Below are 21,396 nucleotides of genomic sequence, written 5' to 3'. Positions count from 1 at the left end.
TTTCAATATAATTACTTATTTTTATTTTGTATATTTATATAAATTATATTTTTCAATATAATTTTCATATATAATTCAATATAATACATTAAGAAATTTCACTGTGCCAATCGTATGTCTCCAACATGTCCTGTGTTGCAACTAGATACACAATTACTATCAGTAAATAATCTAATAAAGCAAAAATATAGCCTCAGGTTGGATTCAGGTCTCAAATCTTGCAGGATCAGTTGGGTTGGACTTTAAAGACACAGATAAAGGCCAGGAGCAGTCTCAGTTTTAAGCCCATACGGAACTCTGTTACTACTCTTACATAGAGCTGCAACAATTAGATGATTGATTTTGATAGTCGACTGATCATTTTGAATCATTTTTAAAGAAAAAAATACGAAAATTCTCTGGTTCAGCTTCCTAAATGAGAATATTTTAGGGTTTCTTTATTCTTCTATGACAGTAAATTGAATATCTCTGGGTTGTGGACTGTTGATCGAGATAAGGACATGACCTTTGGCTTTGAGAAACAGTGATCGACATTTCACAATTGTCTTACATTTTATAGACCAGATGAGAAAATAATTGACAAATTAATCAATAATGGAAATAATCGTTAGTTGCAGCCCTACTGTAACACTGTGTTTTAGCATTTAGCGTTATCCCACACTGAAGTTACACTAGCTCACTTTATAATCCATACTGCATTGCAATGGTCTATTTTCAATGCAGGATTAAACCTGCATTTATTGATTTTTTGACCACTTAGAGGCAGCGCAACAGGCTATAATAATCCCTGTTTAAAATTGATATGGGAACCATGTTAGCAAACAGTGGTTTATTTACACATCAAGCAGACAGAACAACATTAGCATACAACTCCTGAGGGAAATATCTGGCTCATTGGTTTCTAAATACTCCGCTATGTTCACCAGCTAGTCGCTAATTTTGTCTGACTGCAGTTTGGTGCTGGGCATACAGTGGGTTGTCAGAGCTTTTAGGCAGAAAAAAACTTCCTGCTGCAACTGAAAACAAGATGATGAGAGTGGTGAGAGTGAATAAAAACAGTAAAATGGCTCACGGAAAACCAAAACAAAGAGCTGAAAGATGCTAAAAGCTCTGTGAAGCTGAGGAGAGGAGAGATTTGGGTGATAATTCTGTGTGAGTTCATCACTAGTTGTGACCCATTTACATTACATAAAGTTATGTAATCTATTGGCAATATAAAAATATTGATTACAGCAGCTTTAAAGAACAACTTGAATATTATTGTTGCCTGTTGTATCAGAAGGTCATGATTCTTTGATGCATCATTTTCATTATATCCTTTATTATACTACTATTATTATACTATTATATTATTATATTATATTATTATTATATCCTTTAACTCTGGACCTTAAGTTACTAATCTAGTAGCTACACCTTTTTCCTAATTTCTGATCTCTCTCTCCTTCTTCTTTAGTGGGAGACTGAGCAGCAGAGAAGTCTAGAGGAGAGAGGCCGTTTGCTGCTCTGCCTGCAGTACCTTCCCCCGGCTGGTGATGGTAATGTGAAGGGCGAGAGCAAGGAGAGGGCTCGTGGTGGGCTGTGTGTGGGCGTCAAAAGATGCGCTCACCTGGCAGCCATGGATGTAAATGGCTACTCCGACCCCTACGTTAAAACGTAAGGATGACACCAAACTACTGACTGAAAGCCTTGGTATTTCTGTGTGGTGGTGTATTTGATTAAAAGGGGGCATAACATGCTTTTTGTGATTTTCTGTTATTATACCGCAAACGTCCCTGACTGACTGACTGACTGACTGACAGCTGATAAAAGCATTTGACCTATTTGCTTTCTAGTGATACTGTCTGTAAAATACTCACTGTAAATCTGAGTCTCTGCAGTACAAAATTAATTGATGCAGAAGCTCACTGTACATGCAGTACCAGCGCCTCTGTACAGAGATGCTATAACTGGGTGTTCTATTTTTGTTTTGGAAAAGCTGGAAAAGCTCGAAATGACGCAGAGGAATGACAGTCATTGTGGTGAAGGTTGGCGTTGTCACTGCATCGCCTGGTTTTCATAGACATTTGAGAAACCGTGAGTGCAGAGTAGTTGTTCTCTGGCAGCAGCCCACTGGTACACAGCAGGTGTTAGCAGGCAATCCACTTATTATGATTTTATATACTGTATATGATACATTTTCCCCCCAGTTTTGGTACTTTCCCTCTTTGTAATATACACAGCTATGGACTATTGTAAAAAAATATCAAATAATTCCTGGCTCTAATGTCTCCATAGCATTTTGATATATGACATAATTCCTTTTGGAAGATAAATGTTGGTCTCACAGATGAAATCCAATAATTGCAGCTGCCACATTAGTTTGTCTGAATGTAAAGTGAAGCTTCATATTTCTACTGGACAGAACAACACTACTGACTGTGGGGCTCTATATGTACAGATATCACCACATTTCAATAAATATAAATGTATTAAAACGAACACATCAGTCTATATTAAATTTCGTTTTATTTCATTAAGCTATATAACAGTTTGGATTTTTATTATAGCTACATTACAGACCGAATAACATAATTTACTGCATCTCTCTGTCAATGAGGTCATTTTTCTGTGAGAGAGAAAGTGTTAGTGGGGTTTTGAGTTGAGATTATTTTGTCACAGTACAGTCATGTACAGCTTCTGCTGTCAGCAAGTACGCTGCTCTTCCAATTGCAGAATGATCGTACTGTGTCCTCCTGTACTCCTGAGTCGAACTTGCGAAGTCCGAATTAGCAAGTATGCAATTCCGAACTTGGTGTTCTGAAGTCTGAACTTGGTATCACTTTGTGATGACGTCAGATTGTCCGTGCATGCCCACAAATGGCCGTCCGTTCTGTAGCTCTTGTTGCTAAGGTTGTTGCTAAGGTTATTCCATGTCTTGTTTGTGTTGTCCACTCGCATATTTTGGATCAGATTTGGACTCGAACATGTGTGGATGTATTTGAGAAGTTTCCACTTTGAGTAAAGAACAACAAAAAGATATAATCCTACTACTACTGTTAGTAGCCTCCTGAACTGCCGGAAGTCAGCGGAGGAGCAGTTTCCAGGAGCTGACCAATCAGAACAGAGTGGGCTCATCTGGAGGGAGGCCTTAAAGATACAGGAGCTAAAACAGCCTGTTTCAGACAGAGGCTGAACTGAGGGGCTTCATACAGAGTCAGTATAAGATAAATAAGGAGTTATTTGAACTGTAAATCATGTAAAGATGTTCCAGGTGAGCCCCAGAATATAAATATAGACCTGGAAATGTGCATGACACATCCCCTATAAATAAAATAGACATTACCTGAATGAAAAACAAATTATTCTTAATTAATTATCATAGCAAATGACATCAATACTAGCACACAATTGTACACATTTTAAATAATGAATACACAATACCCAGCTAAGACTAATGGATTGACATTTCCCCGCCCTCATTTCAGAACAATTTTCACATGACCTACCAAGCACCAGTCTCCCTCTCCACCTTAATACCTGTGTGTGGTCTTAACTGGCCGTTAGCTCATATTGACCCCATGAATCACCTATCGTCGCCACTCATGAGTGATAGATGGCTTGAGTTAACACCGCATAAGGTAATAGTGATAGATGAGGGTGGCTTTCACACAAGTGGAAGTCATTGTGAAATATGTTACTCATTCATCAAGATAATGATAACTGTGTCTGTATTGACAGCCTTCAAAATGGATTGAAAGGCAGTGACATGATCTAACGTTATGGGCGTACTGTATCACGGAGGAGACAGAGGACTAAGGAAAACAGAGTTGGGTGCTATTGTTAGTGTCATGGAGGTCCTCTGGAGTTTCATTACTCACTGATGAAAGAAAAGCAATACTGTGTGTATCACTGTGCGTGTGTTTGTGTCTGTGCTAGAGAGGGCAGGAAGGTCCCTGTGTTGAATGATGCATTCTGACAGAAACTGGACAAATGAGCTTTAAAATCCCTCCCCTTCTTCACTCAGAGTTCTCCTGAGTGCTGGTTCTTGCTTTGAGATTGTTTCTGGAGTGAGTAAATCATACAAAAACCCTCCATCACACACACACATACACACACACACACACACACACACACACACACACACACACACAGACACAAATATCCACATATCAGATCATGGTCACTTTTGGGGACCATACATAGACTTACATCCATTTCCTGGAGACGTATCCTAACCCTAACCATAACCCTAATCTTAACCACTAACCCAAAAATCAGCTTTTCCCCAATTGGGGACATGGCACACACACACACACACAGACAGGCATGTCACCATGCTTGTCTCACTTCAGTACACTCCAACCTGCTTTCCTCTTACCTGTCACGCGTCAAACTCAGGTTTTTTCCCTGCTTCTTTACATCCACTGTACGTCTCTCACACATCCACAGTAATGCATCATGCACTTTGTTTCGTTTTGGATGCGTGATCACATCTTTGCCCTTTGGCAGGAGATTTTTCCCAGATGCTTTGTTGTGTCTAAGAGCGTGTGGGAACATACGCTCTCCAAGCTGTGGGTGGTGGGTGGAAAGCAAATGTGAATAGAGATTTAGCTGTGCTTCTTCCAGCTGGCTTAAAAATATCCTGAGAATTTAATGACAGCTTGCGGAGGGGATGCTGAGCTTTTTCAATCTGTGCTGTGTTGGTGAGGGAATAACTTATCAGTCCTCACACTCACACAGGGCTAGTTTAACAAATAAAACATCAAACATTTAAAGGAATAGTTCAACAGTTTGAGGAAATTCGCTCCTTCGCTTTCCTGCTGAGAGTTACACGAAGGGGAGACCTACAAATTCATTATAAATTTTTCAGTAGTACCTTTCTACTCCCCTTCCAAGTACACTCCTTGAGATGCACTACACTTCTCCCATTCCTGGAAACATTTCCTGTTGTCATCTTTTGTTTCCAGAGCCTCCTGTGTTTCTTCCTGGATGTTTTCCACGATTTTGAATCGTATCCCTTTCAGTTCCAATTTTAGTTTCACCAAGCCGTAGGCATATCTGAAAACTACACCCTACTCCTGTGCTATCTCTGGCTTCTGGGAATTTTTGGGCCCCTTTTTGTATGAGAAAATCAATACCGATCTCATGTCTGTCTGTTTAGCTACAGCCAGCAGCCGGTTAGCATAGCTTAGAATAAGGACTGGAAACAGGGGGAAAAAGACAGCCTGGTCTTTCCCAAAGATAACCTCCGACTCTAACCTCAATAATTAACATGTTCAAATTTGTTCTTGGATAATGAAAACTGGAAACTGGAAATAGCTGAGTAAAGTCTGGCACATAATCCCTCAACATGTCATTTTTACACTGTACACAGTTTTTGTATGGATTAAACAAACGAGGCGGTCTGCTAGCTTCATAACTAACTTCCGGTTGGGGTTAGGGCTAACCCTAAGTATGTCATGTCTCATCCTGTCTTTAGGTTATGTTTTTGTTTTTCTTTCATTTAAAAAACATCATCATCATCATTTAGTTCTGCATTTCCTGTTTAATTTGGTATCTAACTCTCTTCTCGTTTCAGATCCATTTCCTGCCCTTGTGTGTTTCCCGCTCTTGTCTTCGTCATCATCCCCTAATCTCATCCACCTGTGTCTCATTACCCTCACTCTCCTTGTGTATGTAGTCTGTGTGATCCCCGCTCCCTGTGCCAGTTCATCTTAGCCTCTTTCGCAAGCGTCCCAGCATTATTCTCCTTGTTATAGCCTTCTAGTGTTTTTTGACCCTGGATCTGTTTTTTGACTCTGCTTCTGCCTAGCCCTTTGTGTCTGGTTGCCTTCTTTGACTGCCCGCTTGTGTACCGAATCTGCCTAGTAAAGACTTTGTTTTGGAAACTGACAGTGTGAGTCATGCTTTTGGGTCTAGCCCTGGCGTATCAGAAACTTTGTCAAAGTAGTTTAAACCTTTCTCTAAATGACCTACAGTGAAAATGTCAATTACAAAGAAGTAAAACACTTACAGGACAAGGAAAGCCATTGAATCTATCTGTAATTCTCAGTAATTCTTGAGTGAACATTATGATTTTCTACATGCCTGAAATCACTTTGACCCTTAGATAGCCATTACTGGTATTTGCAGTTACCCTTATTATTCCTTCCAGCAGTGCTATGACTTGTGAATGATAATGGCCCGACTCTTGTGTGATTGTATCACATTCCTCTGTCTCAGGTACCTCAAGCCAGACGTTCACAAGAAATCCAAGCACAAAACAGCGGTCATAAAAAAGACTCTGAACCCAGAGTTTAATGAGGTAGACAACAATTAGTCGATTCATGTGTATGTGTGTGTGTGTGTGTGTGTGTGTGTGTGTGTGTGTGTGTCTGTAGGAGCTAAATTGCGATGGTTGAATGTAAAGAGACAGCTCATTTAGACTCATATAGTCCTCAGAGACACAACACTGCATACAAGTTTCTGCAACCTTTTAGTGAGACAGCCAATTACAGTTTGCATATTTTTATCTATTGCCTCATTAGTGAGAGTTTTAGAGATGTATGGAAGAGGAGCAACATGTATATTTGATGTGATCATTTGACCTCAGCGCTTGCCCACTGCTCCCTTTTCTCTGTTTGTTTTCACCCAGGAGTTCTTCTATGAAATCTCCTTCTCAGAGTTAGCCACCAAGACGCTAGAGGTCACAGTGTGGGACTACGACCTGGGAAAATCCAATGACTTCATAGGTGAGTACACTGGCAGCTAATCATTTCCTGTTGGTGATCTCTTGTGAATTGGTGGATTACTGATTAGCTGGCTGGCTACTTTAGCAGTCTAATAATAGTGTAGCTATGGCAGATGCTGCCAAAGATATTTTAAGATGTTCTCTATTATCTGCTGTCCTCCGAGTGCAGCACTGTGTGTAATTTGCAAGGTTTACTGCCAAAAGGGTTAGAAAATGAGATTTATACTATACTCACTCCAAGTGTGGGAATAAGTAATTACATTTACCCCTGTTCCTTCTTTTGAATAACTTTTTGTCTACTTCTACTTCCAAGGAGTCTTTTCAATTTCTGTTTCTCAAAATACAGTAATTAAAGATTAAGTCTGGTGTTTTTCTGTATTTATACTTTACTTTCCAACTTCCTCCGCCTGTCTGAGGCTCAACAGCAAGCCTGCTTGTTTCTATTGAATGATGTAAATCTTTAAAAATGGAACACAAAATGTATGATTTCATTTTTAAAAAGGCAAAATTATTTTCTAAAACTTCAGGACACTGAAGTTTTTAGCAAACATCACTTGAACAAGAGTATGTAGTGCGTTTGTTGGGGACTATTTCAATGGCGGATTAACACATGTTTGGTGCTCAAGTGACTCAGAATAAACAACAGTGCCCATGTTCATGGTAATTATGGACAATGATCAGTCAGTCAGTTATGACCAGAGGGGAAACCTGACTTTTTACTGTTTATTTTGCTTTTTAATTTCCACTTTTTCAACTTTAACTAATCCAATTTGAACTCAGCTTTCTGAGGGTATAAAAATCACATCCAATAATGATCCCCTTTCACATTTATTGCTCTTACATTTTAAAGATGCTGATTATCATCCATCTCTCAAATTGATTTCTGATAGCGTACAGACACTGTGACAAGCTTTTAAACACTGCTCAGCTCTATCTGATGGTCAAACGAGCACTTTTGTAATCATAAGACACAATTACTTAATTACTTACTGCACTTTATGCCTACTGGCATGTCAGGCAGCAACAAAGGATCTCTACTCCTGTCCGTTTAGGGCAAACTTTTGGATGGTACCTCAGGTCTCCTTCAGGGCTTTCAGTTCTCTCTCCACTGTTCAAAGGCAGGTTTCTTTGGGTTTTCCTCTCTTACGCCTTCCTTCTGGTGTTCAGTGGCGGGGAATTCTTGTGATGTCATCCTCTTCTCTTCGCATGATGTGTCCAATCCATCTAGTAGTTACTAATTGGAGATGGTCTTAGGCCAGAGGATACGCAGGACTTTTCTGAGGCTCTGTGTGTGGAGTGTTGATGGCTTGGAGACACAATTACAGTCAAAGAAATTCAAGTGAAAACTCTGAATTAAATTTGGTGCAAAAAGTTTGCAAAGTAATTAAGAATTAATAAGGGTCATTAACACTTCAAAAATATGAGTTCTTTGAGTTTGCAATAAAAACAAACCATATTTTATTTTTGCTCTGCTGTGAAATTAGGAAAATATTATTTTCAGCTTTTTGGGTCTCACAATGGATCTCGATTTATTTTCAAATTGAAATGTATTTTGGTCTGTAAGTAATAAGAAAACAATAAGGCCAAAAAAACAACAAAAATGCAATTAACTTCAACAAAACAGTACAGCAGAAAACAAGACAGCCAAGAAGATTTTCTACAGACCAAAAATGCAACGTTTCTAATGTTTTGGCTATTTTCCATCAACAGACAAACTTCCAACGCCAGACAAAAAAACAATATTCCTGCAGACTAGTGCCAACTTAACATTCAGATAATACGTTTTTTATGTGTTCAAGTGGTTCTTTTTAAACATTTTTTAACTGGCTGAGTTCCTGCTCCTCATTACTGCTCCATGAATTGTGGAACACAATGAACTTTTTTTTACATTAACCCTTTGTTTTTTAAACATGCTTATTCCGCTCAGGTCATATTCTCATATTTTCTGTGTCTGCACCGGTTAGGAGGTGTATCCTTAGGGTGTCACTCACAGGGAGAAACTCTGCAGCACTGGATAGACTGTCTGAAGAACAAAGGCAAGAAGGTGGAGCGCTGGCACACGCTCACCAACGAGCTGCCAGGATCCACGCTGCAGGAATGAACTGCACCTCTGCCACTGTACTGACACTGGTGAGAGACGGCCTGAAGACTCGGGACGAGAGACGCTTCATCGCATGCTCTGAGGATTTTCTGCATGACTATGAAGGATTCATATCCTACTTACTTTGTGTCATAAATGAGTTCATAATTCATAACAATACCCAAAGGGGTCACATTCAGAGATCAATACTGTAATCTTGGATCTAAATAGGCCTGATGCAAATCTGGGGAAACCATCCCCACCACAAAGCTAACAGTGTAAGAATTTTCATAATCATATTCATAGGGATCCATGTCCCTTTTGTAGATTTAATATCAATCTAAATGCTCCTCTGCACTGCTCTAAACTGGTCAAAGCTCAATCAACAAGAAAAATTGAAGTCATGCAAGAAAATATAATGAGGGAGAAAGTTGAATTATCCCGCAGTTCACCTCTCATGTCGGCCCTCATGTCAGGTTTGCTTGCTTTTATTAAATTTGGCCTGTTATTTTAATTAACCGCTGACATTAAAGATCCACCCTTACAACCATCTGTCTCACCAGGCACATACCTCTCCCTTGCAATAATGTTTTGCCTAATGCTTCCGAAGATTTCTAAGTGGTCTTAATACCGTCAGACATTTTGTATCTATTGATCTGATTGCCACTGGATTGCCTGCAGACAGCACAACCTAATAAGATAATTGGTTCTTCCATGTTAATGGTTTGTGTCAGTGATTTGCATGTGTGGTGTTGTTGGAGCAAACTTAAAATTCAAATATGTGCCACGCTCTGCTGCAGGATGAGGTGTTCATCATTGTGTTGTTCCCAGTTCCCCTGAGATGTGATGCTCTGATTAACTAAAGATATATTTTTTATTTATTTTTTTTATGCTGTTCACAGTTGTTTTGATGTATCAGCTCAAATATCACTGTGCCAGTTTCTTGTTGAAGACACGTTGTTGTTAACCTGATTTTGCTCCTTAATTTGTATGGATGAGAACAGTGAGAAGTTTCGGAGTAGGTTGTTTTCAGGAGGGCCGTGCATGGTCGTACTCTGACACAACGGTAAATGAAACCATCCGACTTTGTTTCTGAATTACAAATATGAATGGTGTACAGAGTGCAGTGTTGTCTGTTGACTCTCCATAGCTGCTGCTTTATTTATGGACTGCATTAAACAAAGTGCAGGTTTTATCTGTGCTCAGTCCCATGTGGTAAAAGAGGCATGCTGAAAAATACCAGTGGTGTGCATATGTAAATATATATTGTGTTTCAATTGCATTGACTATTTGTCTTTTGGAAGTGTGCATGATTTTTTTTTTTCATAAAACATTCATATTGATTTATTGTGTGCATCCCTGAATTTTTGTTGTATTTGCTCCAAGATCCCAAAAGCAGCCTCCCTGAAGCAGCTTCTTTGAAGATGTTTACACTCAGCCCAGTGGCCTTCTAATAAAGCCAATACTGCCACCTAGCTGCTGGGATTTGCAACTGCAGCCTCTTCTCTGACAGTAATATGAGCAACAGTGATCTATAAATGTGTCCAAAGAGCACAGAGGGGCACAGAGCACAACGTATTTACATATTTGTAAATGCATGTATGTACATATATTTTAAATTAGAATAGAATAAAACAATAAATTTGGCAATAAAATAGAACAAAGTATTTAAAAGTAGCACTAAAGAGGAAATTAAAAAGGAAAACTATAATATATTTACAGGAATATACAGATACATATACATTATACAGAATAAGTTTAAAATATGTGCAAAATAAATGTAATGTGCAAGTTATGGTGCAAAAACACTATAGAGTAGTGCAAAGGTATTTTATAGTAGCGTAAAGTATTTTTTTAGGGCTCAAGAAGTCAGAATAAAATGAAAGTGTCAAAAATACAAGAAAAAAAAACTATATTCAAGTTGCTGAAATTTAATTATTCAAATTCTTATCTAAAAGTTCAAGTGCAGTCAAAAATCCGGTCGACCCACAACAAACCCACCACACATTCACCAAAGTTCAACATGAAAAATTCAAACTTGACCTTTCTAGACTGATTGGACATTTTGATCACATGACTGGTCGTCACCTGACTGGACGGAGGTCTTCAGTCAGACTTGATTGAATTTCGGTATCTGAAATTCACCAATCCAACTAGAGAAACCTGAGTTTTTGATTTGACTTGAATTTGAATACAGGTCGTTGGACACTCTTGATGCTTGAATTTTCTCTGTGAATTTGTGAACCGTAATAAGAAAAAAAAAAAACAGAAAATGTATTTTTTGCTCCACTTGTAATTATGTGATTCACCATATGGATTCAGAAAGTTTACTCAGTGCCATAAAGTCAGTGGTATTTAAATGTCAACATTAAGCAGTGATTACATTTCACGCTTAACTACTTAGTTGCTTGTAAGAATCAAATTATTATTACTATGATTTGCTTCCACATGATTAACACAAAAAAGCATCGACATGTTAACACAGGGAAGTTTATATGAGCAGTACATATGTACAAGGTCTCCCTTGATGTCAGTGGGACTTACCTGATTAAATAAAGGTATAAAATTATTACTATTATATAAGATTGATCATTATAGTATATGTTTACCACAAAATTAAATGACAGTGAGGTCAGAGGTCAGCATCAGGAAATCAAGATGTTTTCGGTAAACACGCTGCTGCCCAGTGTATGCCTGGATGGAGCCTCATGCTGTGAGGCTTACCTCGAGCTGACCGACTGTCTGACTCAGCGGCAGAGTCATGGACGTTGGCAAAGACGATTTTAGACAGAAAAGGAGGGTTCAGAAAAACACTTGATGCTCTTTGCAGCTGTGCAGTTTTCTGTTTATTGTGTATATCCTGAGTGGGAAAGAAATCAAAGACGGCTACTAATGTTTCATCTCAGTTCGTGCCTCTCTGTGCTCTTCTACTGTCCTCTGCAGATCCGTCAAACATGTTGAGATACTACAGTAATACTAATATTACATTAAGTTTGAAAAGCAAAGCAAGATAGTAAAATGGATATTACACATACTCTATTGTTGGAACTAGAGAAAAGTCTTTGGTGTTGTGATTAGAAGCAATTTTGAAAGAGTTTATGTTTATGATACAGTCCAGGCAAAGAAGTAATAAAAGCATGGATGAGTCTTTGCAGATAAAAAGAAAATTATCTATACATTTTATGAAGCTGCAGGAATTAGGGGTTTGGACTGTTGATGTTGTGCAAAGATATAAAGAGTACTGTAAAATAAAATCATGAGAGGGTACACTGGAGGACATTAAACATTCAGTTTACAGCTTCTTTGAGGCAGATCTGCATCTCAAACAACACGAGAGATGCTCACCTAGTGATAAAGATCTTTAATTAAAAACAAAATGCGCAGTTAAACCTAAAAGCCGGACTCATCAGGACACAGCCTGCACTACAGCCCAACCCTGTGAATAATGACCTTTATATAGCTCGTACAAGAGAAATGAAATGTCATAACATACTGTGCAACAAACTCATTTACTACTGAGTTTAATATAGCCATTAAAAGAATAATAGTAGTTATGTTTGCTCAGGGAGGATTAATCCAGCAGATTTCTGTGAAACCACAAACATTATTTAAACCCAGACCCCTGTCCTCTCTGCAGGGACCAGCGCTAACATCTGCCGACTGAGAAAACACATAACGGATAATGATGAGAGTCACTTGTGTAGAGTATCTGAGCAGCAACCATCTGGCTGTCTGTTGCTCTGAAAGGCTTTTGGCTTTCACTTTACAATTTGGTTACTTAATAATGTCATTACATAACAATGTCAAGATTGTCTATAACAAAATGTACTGAGCAGCTGCTGGTTTTTCTATTAAAACCACACATATTCACTTCAGCTAAAGTCATCTTCACATGGTCATTTCATAACAATAAAGCTGGCAGCAACAATCGAAATATTACAGTCATATTTCACCAAAGAGGGACAGAGCTCTGAAACCACACTGCGATGATGAGTAGTTTTCATTACAGAGACAATAATGAGCACATTACTGCCACCTAGCCAGGACTGTGATGGAAAGTTAAAGGTAGCAGCTGGCAGAGGAAGTGTAGCAGCAGAGCTGTGCAGTGATAACGGGTCAAATATGAGCCTGAAGCTCACATCCCAATTCAATTAAGCTACAATTATGTGAATATTATAAAGGTATTCACTGATAACCTAGTTTGTAGAGTTTGAATGATTTCAAGAAATGTCCTGCTCTTCTTACTTTAACATGATTATTAGTGCGGGATTTTTGTGGCAATTTACCGGGTAAAAAGTGCATTTAGTTAAGAATACACATGAAAATAAATAACTAAATAATTAATGTGTTGACAAAACAATCTCGCCACAAGATCTATTTAGTCTGGAGCTTTCGATTGTGGCCCATGATCCACATCAACTGGAGTTTGCCCTGTTGTCTTAAAACTGTATATGTTCTTTGACAGCACTTTAAAGATGGGAATGTAAAGTCCAAACGAGAGTAAATCCAACAAGTTTTTAAACAAATCTGGAAATATGAAAACCTACAGTTCCATGACAGTATTGAGATTCTTCACTTAAGTCAAAGTACTAAAACAACAGTGTAGAAAAAGCTCTGTTACAAGTTAAAACAGTTTTCAGTAAAATGGACATGAAGCATCACATGTTCAAGTCCTTGTTCTGCAGGAAAATGTCCCCTGTGACTGATGCATTGGAGAGTTTTACATCTTTGTGCCTTTGATGATTATTTAAATAAAACCAAGTGAGATGTTTAAAGGGGAAATGTGTCTTAAGTGAAACTGCAAACAACTCACACACAGCTGAAACTTGACAGGGAACCCCAACTAGACTGACTCAGAACCTCAGAACCTCTCAATTAATAAGTCTCTGAAGATGACAAACATATGGTGCTTTACAGAAAATTATTCTCTGATGACAGACTGTATTAATTATTAATAATGTCAGTAAAGAAAAAAACCCAAATGTAAATAATGTTTGAAAACATCTGAGCCAAAGAAATATGATGATAACCTCACTTCATGTACACAGCAAAGCCATAAGAGTTCATTTAAAAACTGAATATCAACAGTCAACAACAGGTTTTTTTAAGCACATGTATAAATGATAAAGTTAATGATGCAAGTGTGAGCTGCAATTAAAGCATGTAAATGGAGATCAGCTGTGATTAAAGTTATAATAACCACCTGTGTGTTTCCTGCTATGATAAGTCAGAATGTCTGCCATGAAAAAGTTAGATTGTTAATTTAGCAACACAATAAGACAGTTTTTGACAAATAAACTGTGAAAGTGTTTTTTCAATCAACGGTTTTCAGATAAAGTAATTGTCATTTTAAAAAAAAAAAATCTGCCATCATAGAAAGTGGAGCGGATAATTTGTTGTGTCGACAGCAGCTGTGAAACTCTCTCATTAACTGGGAACTGCAGGCGGCTGAAACAGGATGGAGTCTGAAAAAAACGAGCTAATAACACAGACTGATTGTTTGATGTGCAAACTTCCACAAGTATGTGATTCTATATTTTTTTTAAGTTAATTTTTCACCTTATAAGTCTCAAAAACAACTGAAAATCCACAACGACTGCTGCAACAACAACCAGACGCATTAATTCACACTGATTTTTTTCAGCCCCAGTTCTCTTTGCAAATTAATCAGGCGCTAATAGAAGAGCATCGCCACAGGTCAGTATATCTCATTATGCTGTGATTTCCTATGCAGACTGACAGGATGATCATGATGCATCCAAACACTGCCAAGCTGACTCACATCCTCTGTGTTTATGTGACCCAGCTGGATAATCCCTGACCCACTTACTGCATCTGGATGTGACTCTGGCTGGTATACTGATCCCCTTGTGAGCCTCCCTGTACTGTATGACTACTGTTAAATTAGCTGAGTGCAAAGAAAAAATATCTTTCGCTGTCAAAAATGTTAACATTGGTGAAGGAGATTTCTGCTGGTCTCAGATGATGTGTGAGTGCTTTTGGATTTCTGCTAATGCAGTAGATTTATTCTGTGAACTCTGGACGCTCCCGTGTAAACACTAGTTTTTGTTTTTTTAGGGAATTGTGACGTGATTACTTTTATATGCTGAATATAGCCGTGTTTATGTATGTACAGTATAATTTCCTGTGTTCATTATTGCAACAGAGCTGTCGCTTCACAGCTTCTCTTTATATATTTCAATGGGACACATTTAAACATATTATAACCAAGCAGTTGTGATTTCTATGATGTTAAAATTACTGAAACGAAAGATTTTTTCACTATTAATTAACCTGCCAGTTATTCTCTCAATTAATAGATAAATCACTTGGTCTATAAAACATCACAAAATGTGAACAGTGCCTTAGGGGCTGAGTTTATGTCCTCAAATAGCTTGTTTCTTTTCATCAATAGGTCCAGTATTCAATTTACTATAATGTAAGGCAAGTAAAAGCAGCAAAATGTCACATTTGGGAAGCTGGAACTTTGTAATGTTTGCCATTTTTCTTGAAAAATGACAATTGATTATCAAAATAGTTGTTGATTAATCTCCTGAAGATCAACATATTGATTTACAGTACAATATAGTACAATATTAGTATATTAATAATATTATTAGCACAATAGAGCCTTTAAATTTCATTCATTCATTCAAATTTTCATTTCCCGGCTAATTTGGATGCTAGAATCCACTTTAAAAACCAGATTTTTCTTCATTATATTCCAAAAAAAAGGAATTTTGCAAAATCACTGTTCTTATTATACGAGTTTGTGCAACCAATAGAAGGTTAAAAACTCCAGAGGAAATAATGAGTGATACTTTGCTTCGATTCCTCAGAAGTCATCTGAGGCTTTAGTTCTCATTACAACCTCCTACAGTGGATTTCCTTGGCTCCGGGCATCTCCCTTCAGCATTTTGCTCTTCCTGCTGTCTGCGCTTCACTCCCTGACAACAGCAGGCTCTTTCCATCCCTGCAGCTTACAAACCATCACAGCATGGAGAACTACATTAATACTTTCCTCTTGTTTTTTTGTTTTTTTGTTTTTTTGTTTTTGCTCTCATCTGCTAAATTACAAAACATAATCTCCTCAATGGCTAAAGCTCTCTGGACATCTCTCACTTATGACACTCACACAAAAACACAATCGCTTTAAATCTCCCACTGCTGCTGCTCTTTATCTGTTCAAAACAACACTGAAAACACTTTCACATGCATTGTGTCTTTATTATGAATGTGCCGCAGAAGTATAATATTCCAAGTGCCAGCTTATCTTGTCATTTTCAACTTCTATCATCATCATACATGAATAAAAATGCCACAGCATGCCAATAACCACAAATATTATAGTAGCCCGGTGGTAATACAACGACTGTCAGGAGGCTAGCTGACAGTTTCTGTGCCTACGTTAGATTATGACTACTTAATGCTAACTCATAAACTAGAGAATTATCACAATATTGAGATTTATATCAGCAGAGTACACCAACTGTTGATTACAATTAAATTTACACATTAAGTAGTAACAGAGGGAAAAACGCCATATTAATAATCATAACAGAAAATTGGCTGCAGGTGTGGACTGATGAGGCTCAGGAGTTGAGCCATTTCTGTACAAAATTTGGAATCCAGCTTAATACAGATAATAAATTAAGAGAATTTAATCCAGTCTTGAATGAAACCCAGTTGTTTCAGATCACAGTGAGACAGATTGGAGGTTAGTTTGAGGATACAATAATAAATCAGATTTAGAAATTAGTTTTGAAAAGTTAAGCTACCACACTGCTATTCATATCTCACACCAATAAACCATTTCTGAACCAGTGTTTTTACAAATAATCCAGCAAAAGACAGCATCCGACTGTATGTGACAACAAAATGGGAATGTAGGATTTATAAAGGGTGAGAATCAGCTGTGATTTGAATACATCTTTTATAAGAATCAGTCTAGTTTGAAGGGATCTGTGGATACTGGTCCACAACTTTGACTGCAATCACAAGCTATTTAATTTGTTAATCAAATATAGTGATGCCCATATGCACACGATACTACCACCATCTGTCAGCTGTGGCACAGTACTTCAAACAGCATCACATTATGAAATTATTGGTTCAAAATTTCCTTTTTCCAAAATGATCTTTTACAAACGTTATCAAAAGATAGGTTATAGGTGACGTGGCGTAATTAGCTTCTACTGTAAAATGAATGTTTTAAGTATCTTGCTGCTTCTTTCTCTTGTACCCTTTTTTCTCTGGATCACATTGGTTAGTGGTGTCGAACGAGTGTGAAGTTGCAGTTGCACTTTTGATGTTCCCCCTCTGCAACAACAATTCTGCGATCAGAGGTGGGACCTCACAAAGCAAGAAACTTTCCTGAATTCTTTTTTTTGGCACTTTTTTTCCCCTTCTTGCAGTGATAAAGTGTGCCTTCTGTGCAAGACTTTCCATAATCCCTTCCATTTTAGCACCCATAGCTAGTCCTTGGTAAGCCTCTTTCGCCACCCGTATGCTTGCTCTCTAACACAAGATGTATGGCAGGAGTCATGAAAATCACAGAAAGAGTCTGAAACAAGGAAAACGTTGTGATTGAAAGTGTTTCTTCTCTTTGAGGGATGGATTTCTGCAACACTAATCCCAGAGCCTCTCTCTCTCTCTCTCCGCGTGTCCAAGGGGATTTAATAGCAAACTGATGCATCCTGTCGTCGGTGCAGTGAAGGATGGACTTTGCAGTGCATTTTGTTGAGACTTGCATGTGGCGCTGAAGCTGGGAGGCAATCCTTCCTGTGTCACCTTTTTGTAACCACCTCTGCTGGTCTCCCATGTTTTTATAGTCCACCTTGTCTGAGTCAGTTCTGCGAGTGATCGTAGCGTTCTTGAGGAGTCATGTCTTATACCGAGAATCGTTCTGAGTGCTTTGACCAGAATACGAAGGGACTGATTAGTCTGACTCCCTTCTCCATCTAACATCAGACGGATAAACCCCCCCCCCTCCCACCCCCCGACTCAGAGCAGCAATATCTGCATATTTTATTTTCCTCCATTAGCCAAAAGGGATTTATATAGATTACAGAAATATAAGTAAGCACTGAATATCGGGTGCATTTTTGTCACACATCCAGGTAATGACTAGGCGGTAAAGACGGTGGTGCAGGTGCGGGCCAGACGGTCAGTTCCCTTATCCAGTTTCATCCTGGGATGAAACTCAGGTTTTCACATTTACTAAAAAAAGAAAAGGAAGCGTATTAGTTGAAGAGCTATATAATCTGCAACTTAATATGGATGTATAAACTTTCACAAACCACAGAAGACAGTTATATAATGAGGAAAAAACAAGGGTTGTTGAGTCCCAGAGCCCTTAAACTCAAGTTGTGTGTTCAATTGCTCTTCCAGACATTAAGTTAATTAGGACATCTCTTGGCTTAATGATACCCAACAGGCTGCCACTGTGTGCATTCAAAAAAACAGCACAGATAAGTATCTGCTTGAAGAGAAAAGGCAAAGAATCATTTAACTGACTGCAGCCCTCATTAATGTGTTTACAGTAACGTACAAAGACAGTTCCTTCCTTTTCAAGTCACTGAAATCATCACTGATCTGTTATCAGAATCTGTTTATTTGCCAGGTACAATAAATGTACAGATATTTTGTCTTGTGAGCACGTCAACAACTCACAACACACCGACATACATGATATACATATATGGTACAGGGACAACAAGACATTTTGTACAAGCAAACAGTGCAAGGCATACAACAGACAGCGGACTACACAAATCACTCTACAGAAACACACACGGCTCTCTGGCATGCAGTCTGGTTACAGCTGGAGGCTGGAGGCCACCCGTGCAAATGGGAGACAGAAAATTGAATCTGATGCAAATGTGATTAATATGCTCTGGTATTTGCGTAGCGTTGACATAGTTCCTAAAGTGCCGCAGTGTGTGAAGACTTGTGCAGGCGTTGTAGCTAGTAAAATATTGTGCAAAAACATGAATGGTAGTAGTCAGTCAGATTGTGCAGACAGAGCTGAACTGTTATATTTTGACGGGATAAACAGCAGGTGGTTTTTTTGGGGGGGGGGGGGGCGGGGTCTCAGGAAGATCAGTGGTCGCAGAGATATTAATACAAATCCTTAGTTGTCAATTCACAGGCAAAAAAAGGAGGAGTTCAGGGGGACGGATCAGCTGTGCACAACAACATACGGGTAAAAGGGTGAGGTTAAGGGTTATAGGTCAGATTTGGGACACTCACTGGCCAGGTTGACAATGCAGGCGATGATAATGACCGTCCCTCCTACTAGTGACACCATGGAGAGCATCTTGGCCACACGTCCCAGACGCACTGCGCCATCCAGGTTTCCCTGCTCGAGACTGTTCTTGGACTGCGAGAGAAGATCAAACCATCTGTTAGCATCGTTCCGGTTGCACACGTTAAAGAGTTTGGAGAAAAGATCCCAGTTCTTACCATGATTGAGTAGACAAATCCCACAATGTTGATAGGCCAGACAGGGCAGAAGCAGGCCAGCACGGACAGGAGGAGGTAGTCTTTAACCTTGGTCCGGTCCAAGGGTGGGTTGGTGGCGATGCTGGAGTGACGAGAGAGCGACGGCCTGGGTGAAAAGGCGGTGTAGCCGATGGAGCTCGCCCTGCTTCCCTTCCTGGTCTTGCTGTGATGGGGGTAGGAGATGGAGTGTTGTCTTCTCGGAGGAGAGGAGATGACCGGAGAGGCGGTGTCCGCGGGCGCCGGGTGGATCCCGTTACCTACACATGAGGGATGAAAAGGGGGCGAGAAAAATGTTTGAAACACTGGGAGGACTAAACGTGTGCGTGCGCTGGAATTTTACTTTCCCTGAGTGAGCTGACAAAGCATCTGTGTGACCCCACTCCCCCCCCACCTCCCTCCCGCCCTCTCTCTCTCTCTCTCTCTCTCTCTCTCTCCGCCAACCAGCCGCTGCTATAATGCAAGGTCAAACTCAGTCACTTACTGTTTTTCAGTTTCTCGTTGATGACTATGACTAGCTCTCCTTTGGATTTGCTGCGGAGGGGTCTCGTGCTGTCCGGGCTGCCGCTGTGGATGAGTTGTTCACCTCTGACATCCGGGCACGGCACGGAGACGGGGGCTTGGCTCGACAGAGAGCCCTCCTGATCCAGTAGCGACGGTTGTTCCTCCCCTGGCCAGATGGCGGGAGCTGGCATCATGTTCACAGCCATGCTGACACCAAAATGAAGCCTCTGTTTGTGGTCCAGTCCTGCTAGTGCTTCCTGTAGTTACACCTGGGAGGGGGGGCAGAAAATGGTTTTGTAAACAGAGACTACTCTCTCCTATCTGTTTTTGAGCTGATTTAGAATCTGGAGCTCAAAGCCTCTTTATAATCCACATTTATCCTCATTTTTTATCACTCTCATAGTAAATAAACAGGCTCAATCGCTCTTAAAGCCACAGTTGAATAGTAAATAATCAGATTCAATCAGTCTTAAAGCCACGTTGAATAGTAAATAAACAGGCTCAAGGTAAACAGATCATGATCAACTGGAAATCAGGCCTCAACTGTGCCTCAGAGATCTTATTTAAATAGCAGATGAGCTTCCTCCTATAAGAGAAAGCAGGTCACAATGACATGAGGAGTACAAAGGCATGGCAGATGGAGGCAGGTTCCTTTGAAACGATGGTAGCAGCCATAGTCTCCGTGCAGGTGTGTACATACCATTATTTCATCATGTGTACACAAGCGTTAACGAGCATAAACGGTGGCCGGTTGTTGGGCGCAGAACAATAGGGAGCAGTCAAAGGATGGAGACAAAGACGGAAAAAAACAGTCGGATAGATGAGTGAAGGAGGAGCTCGTTAATTAGCTGCTGCTGGTAATTTGGATTCAGTGGATGTGAGCTGCTAAATTGCAATGATAAGCAGAAAAAACAACACATGCAGCTTCATTGGATTCTTGCTTTTAAAGCAAACAAGCAATTTTGAATGACTTGGCTCTTTTAATCAATCTACACTACGAGGGGAGGAGGGGGGGATAAAAGTGGCTGTAAAAATAAATCAAACTGACCTTTTTAATCCAGCCGGAGCGTCCCTGCCTTTAACATCGCGGTAATCTCAGGTGGAAAAATCGACATCAGACGTGACCAAACATCTTTTCTACAGCCATAATGTTGTTGCAAACATGCAATTTGCATAAAATTTCGATAGTATCCGTTTGTCGTGTGTGAGAGGTGGAGGAGCAGCAGCAGCAGGGCGGATGCAGCGCCTGGTTCCAGCGCAGTGCTGGGATGGGGAGTCTCCTCCTGGACGGCAGGAAGGATCAGGGAGGAGGGGTGTGTGTGAAATGAAAAGTGAAATCAACCAGACTACGTGCTGTGGGAGGAGGAGGAGGGGGGAGGTGGACTAATAGCATCCTCCTCTCTTCATCCTCAAACCACCTAACACTGAATAATGTTCATTAATGCAGCATGTAAATAAAAAAGGGGTCCTCCTGCATCCATCTCCGTTCAGAAATGAGCCCAATTAAGGCTTCAAACCAGAAATGTGTCGATAAACTGCCCAAAGAGACGGTGGTTCGTGACCTGAGACCAGTCAGGGTGGGTGACTTTTTAATCGTATG

The 21,396-nt window shown here is 39.6% G+C and overlaps 2 protein-coding genes across 5 annotated transcripts in view; one reads left to right on the top strand and one right to left on the bottom strand.

The window, feature by feature from the left end:
* Window positions 1–10,364, top strand: part of LOC122971973 (double C2-like domain-containing protein alpha) — a 32,595-nt gene extending 22,231 nt beyond the window's left edge. For 2 of the 3 annotated variants that reach the window (XM_044338743.1, XM_044338742.1), the window contains 4 exons: window positions 1,457–1,656; window positions 6,205–6,286; window positions 6,617–6,713; window positions 8,677–10,364. In XM_044338743.1, the coding sequence (XP_044194678.1) occupies window positions 1,457–1,656; window positions 6,205–6,286; window positions 6,617–6,713; window positions 8,677–8,813 (516 nt within the window). In that variant the 3' untranslated portion in view covers window positions 8,814–10,364. The remainder of the gene's footprint in view (window positions 1–1,456; window positions 1,657–6,204; window positions 6,287–6,616; window positions 6,714–8,676) is intronic. The other variant, XR_006399607.1, reaches the window with a different exon arrangement.
* Window positions 10,365–15,998: 5,634 nt separating this feature from the next.
* On the bottom strand, window positions 15,999–21,384 carry prrt2 (proline-rich transmembrane protein 2). 2 transcript variants are annotated; one of them, XM_044336827.1, is made up of 5 exons: window positions 20,845–21,384; window positions 19,777–20,065; window positions 19,257–19,552; window positions 19,044–19,173; window positions 15,999–18,011 (listed from the first exon to the last, which is right to left on the bottom strand). In XM_044336827.1, the coding sequence occupies exons 2-5, from the start codon at window positions 20,000–20,002 to the stop codon at window positions 17,995–17,997; spliced, it is 669 nt and encodes a 222-aa protein (XP_044192762.1). In that variant the 5' UTR covers window positions 20,003–20,065; window positions 20,845–21,384; the 3' UTR covers window positions 15,999–17,994. The 2 variants fall into 2 exon arrangements, with proteins under 2 accessions (XP_044192762.1, XP_044192761.1); XM_044336826.1 differs by lacking the exon at window positions 15,999–18,011 and having other exon boundaries at window positions 18,408–19,173.
* Between the last annotated feature and the right edge of the window lie 12 nt (window positions 21,385–21,396).

This window comes from Thunnus albacares, chromosome 20 (assembly GCF_914725855.1).
Source record: "Thunnus albacares chromosome 20, fThuAlb1.1, whole genome shotgun sequence".
NCBI classification, from domain to species: Eukaryota; Metazoa; Chordata; class Actinopteri; order Scombriformes; family Scombridae; genus Thunnus; species Thunnus albacares.
Note: the sequence above shows the minus strand (reverse complement) of the source record. Positions and strands in the feature narration are given on the sequence as shown.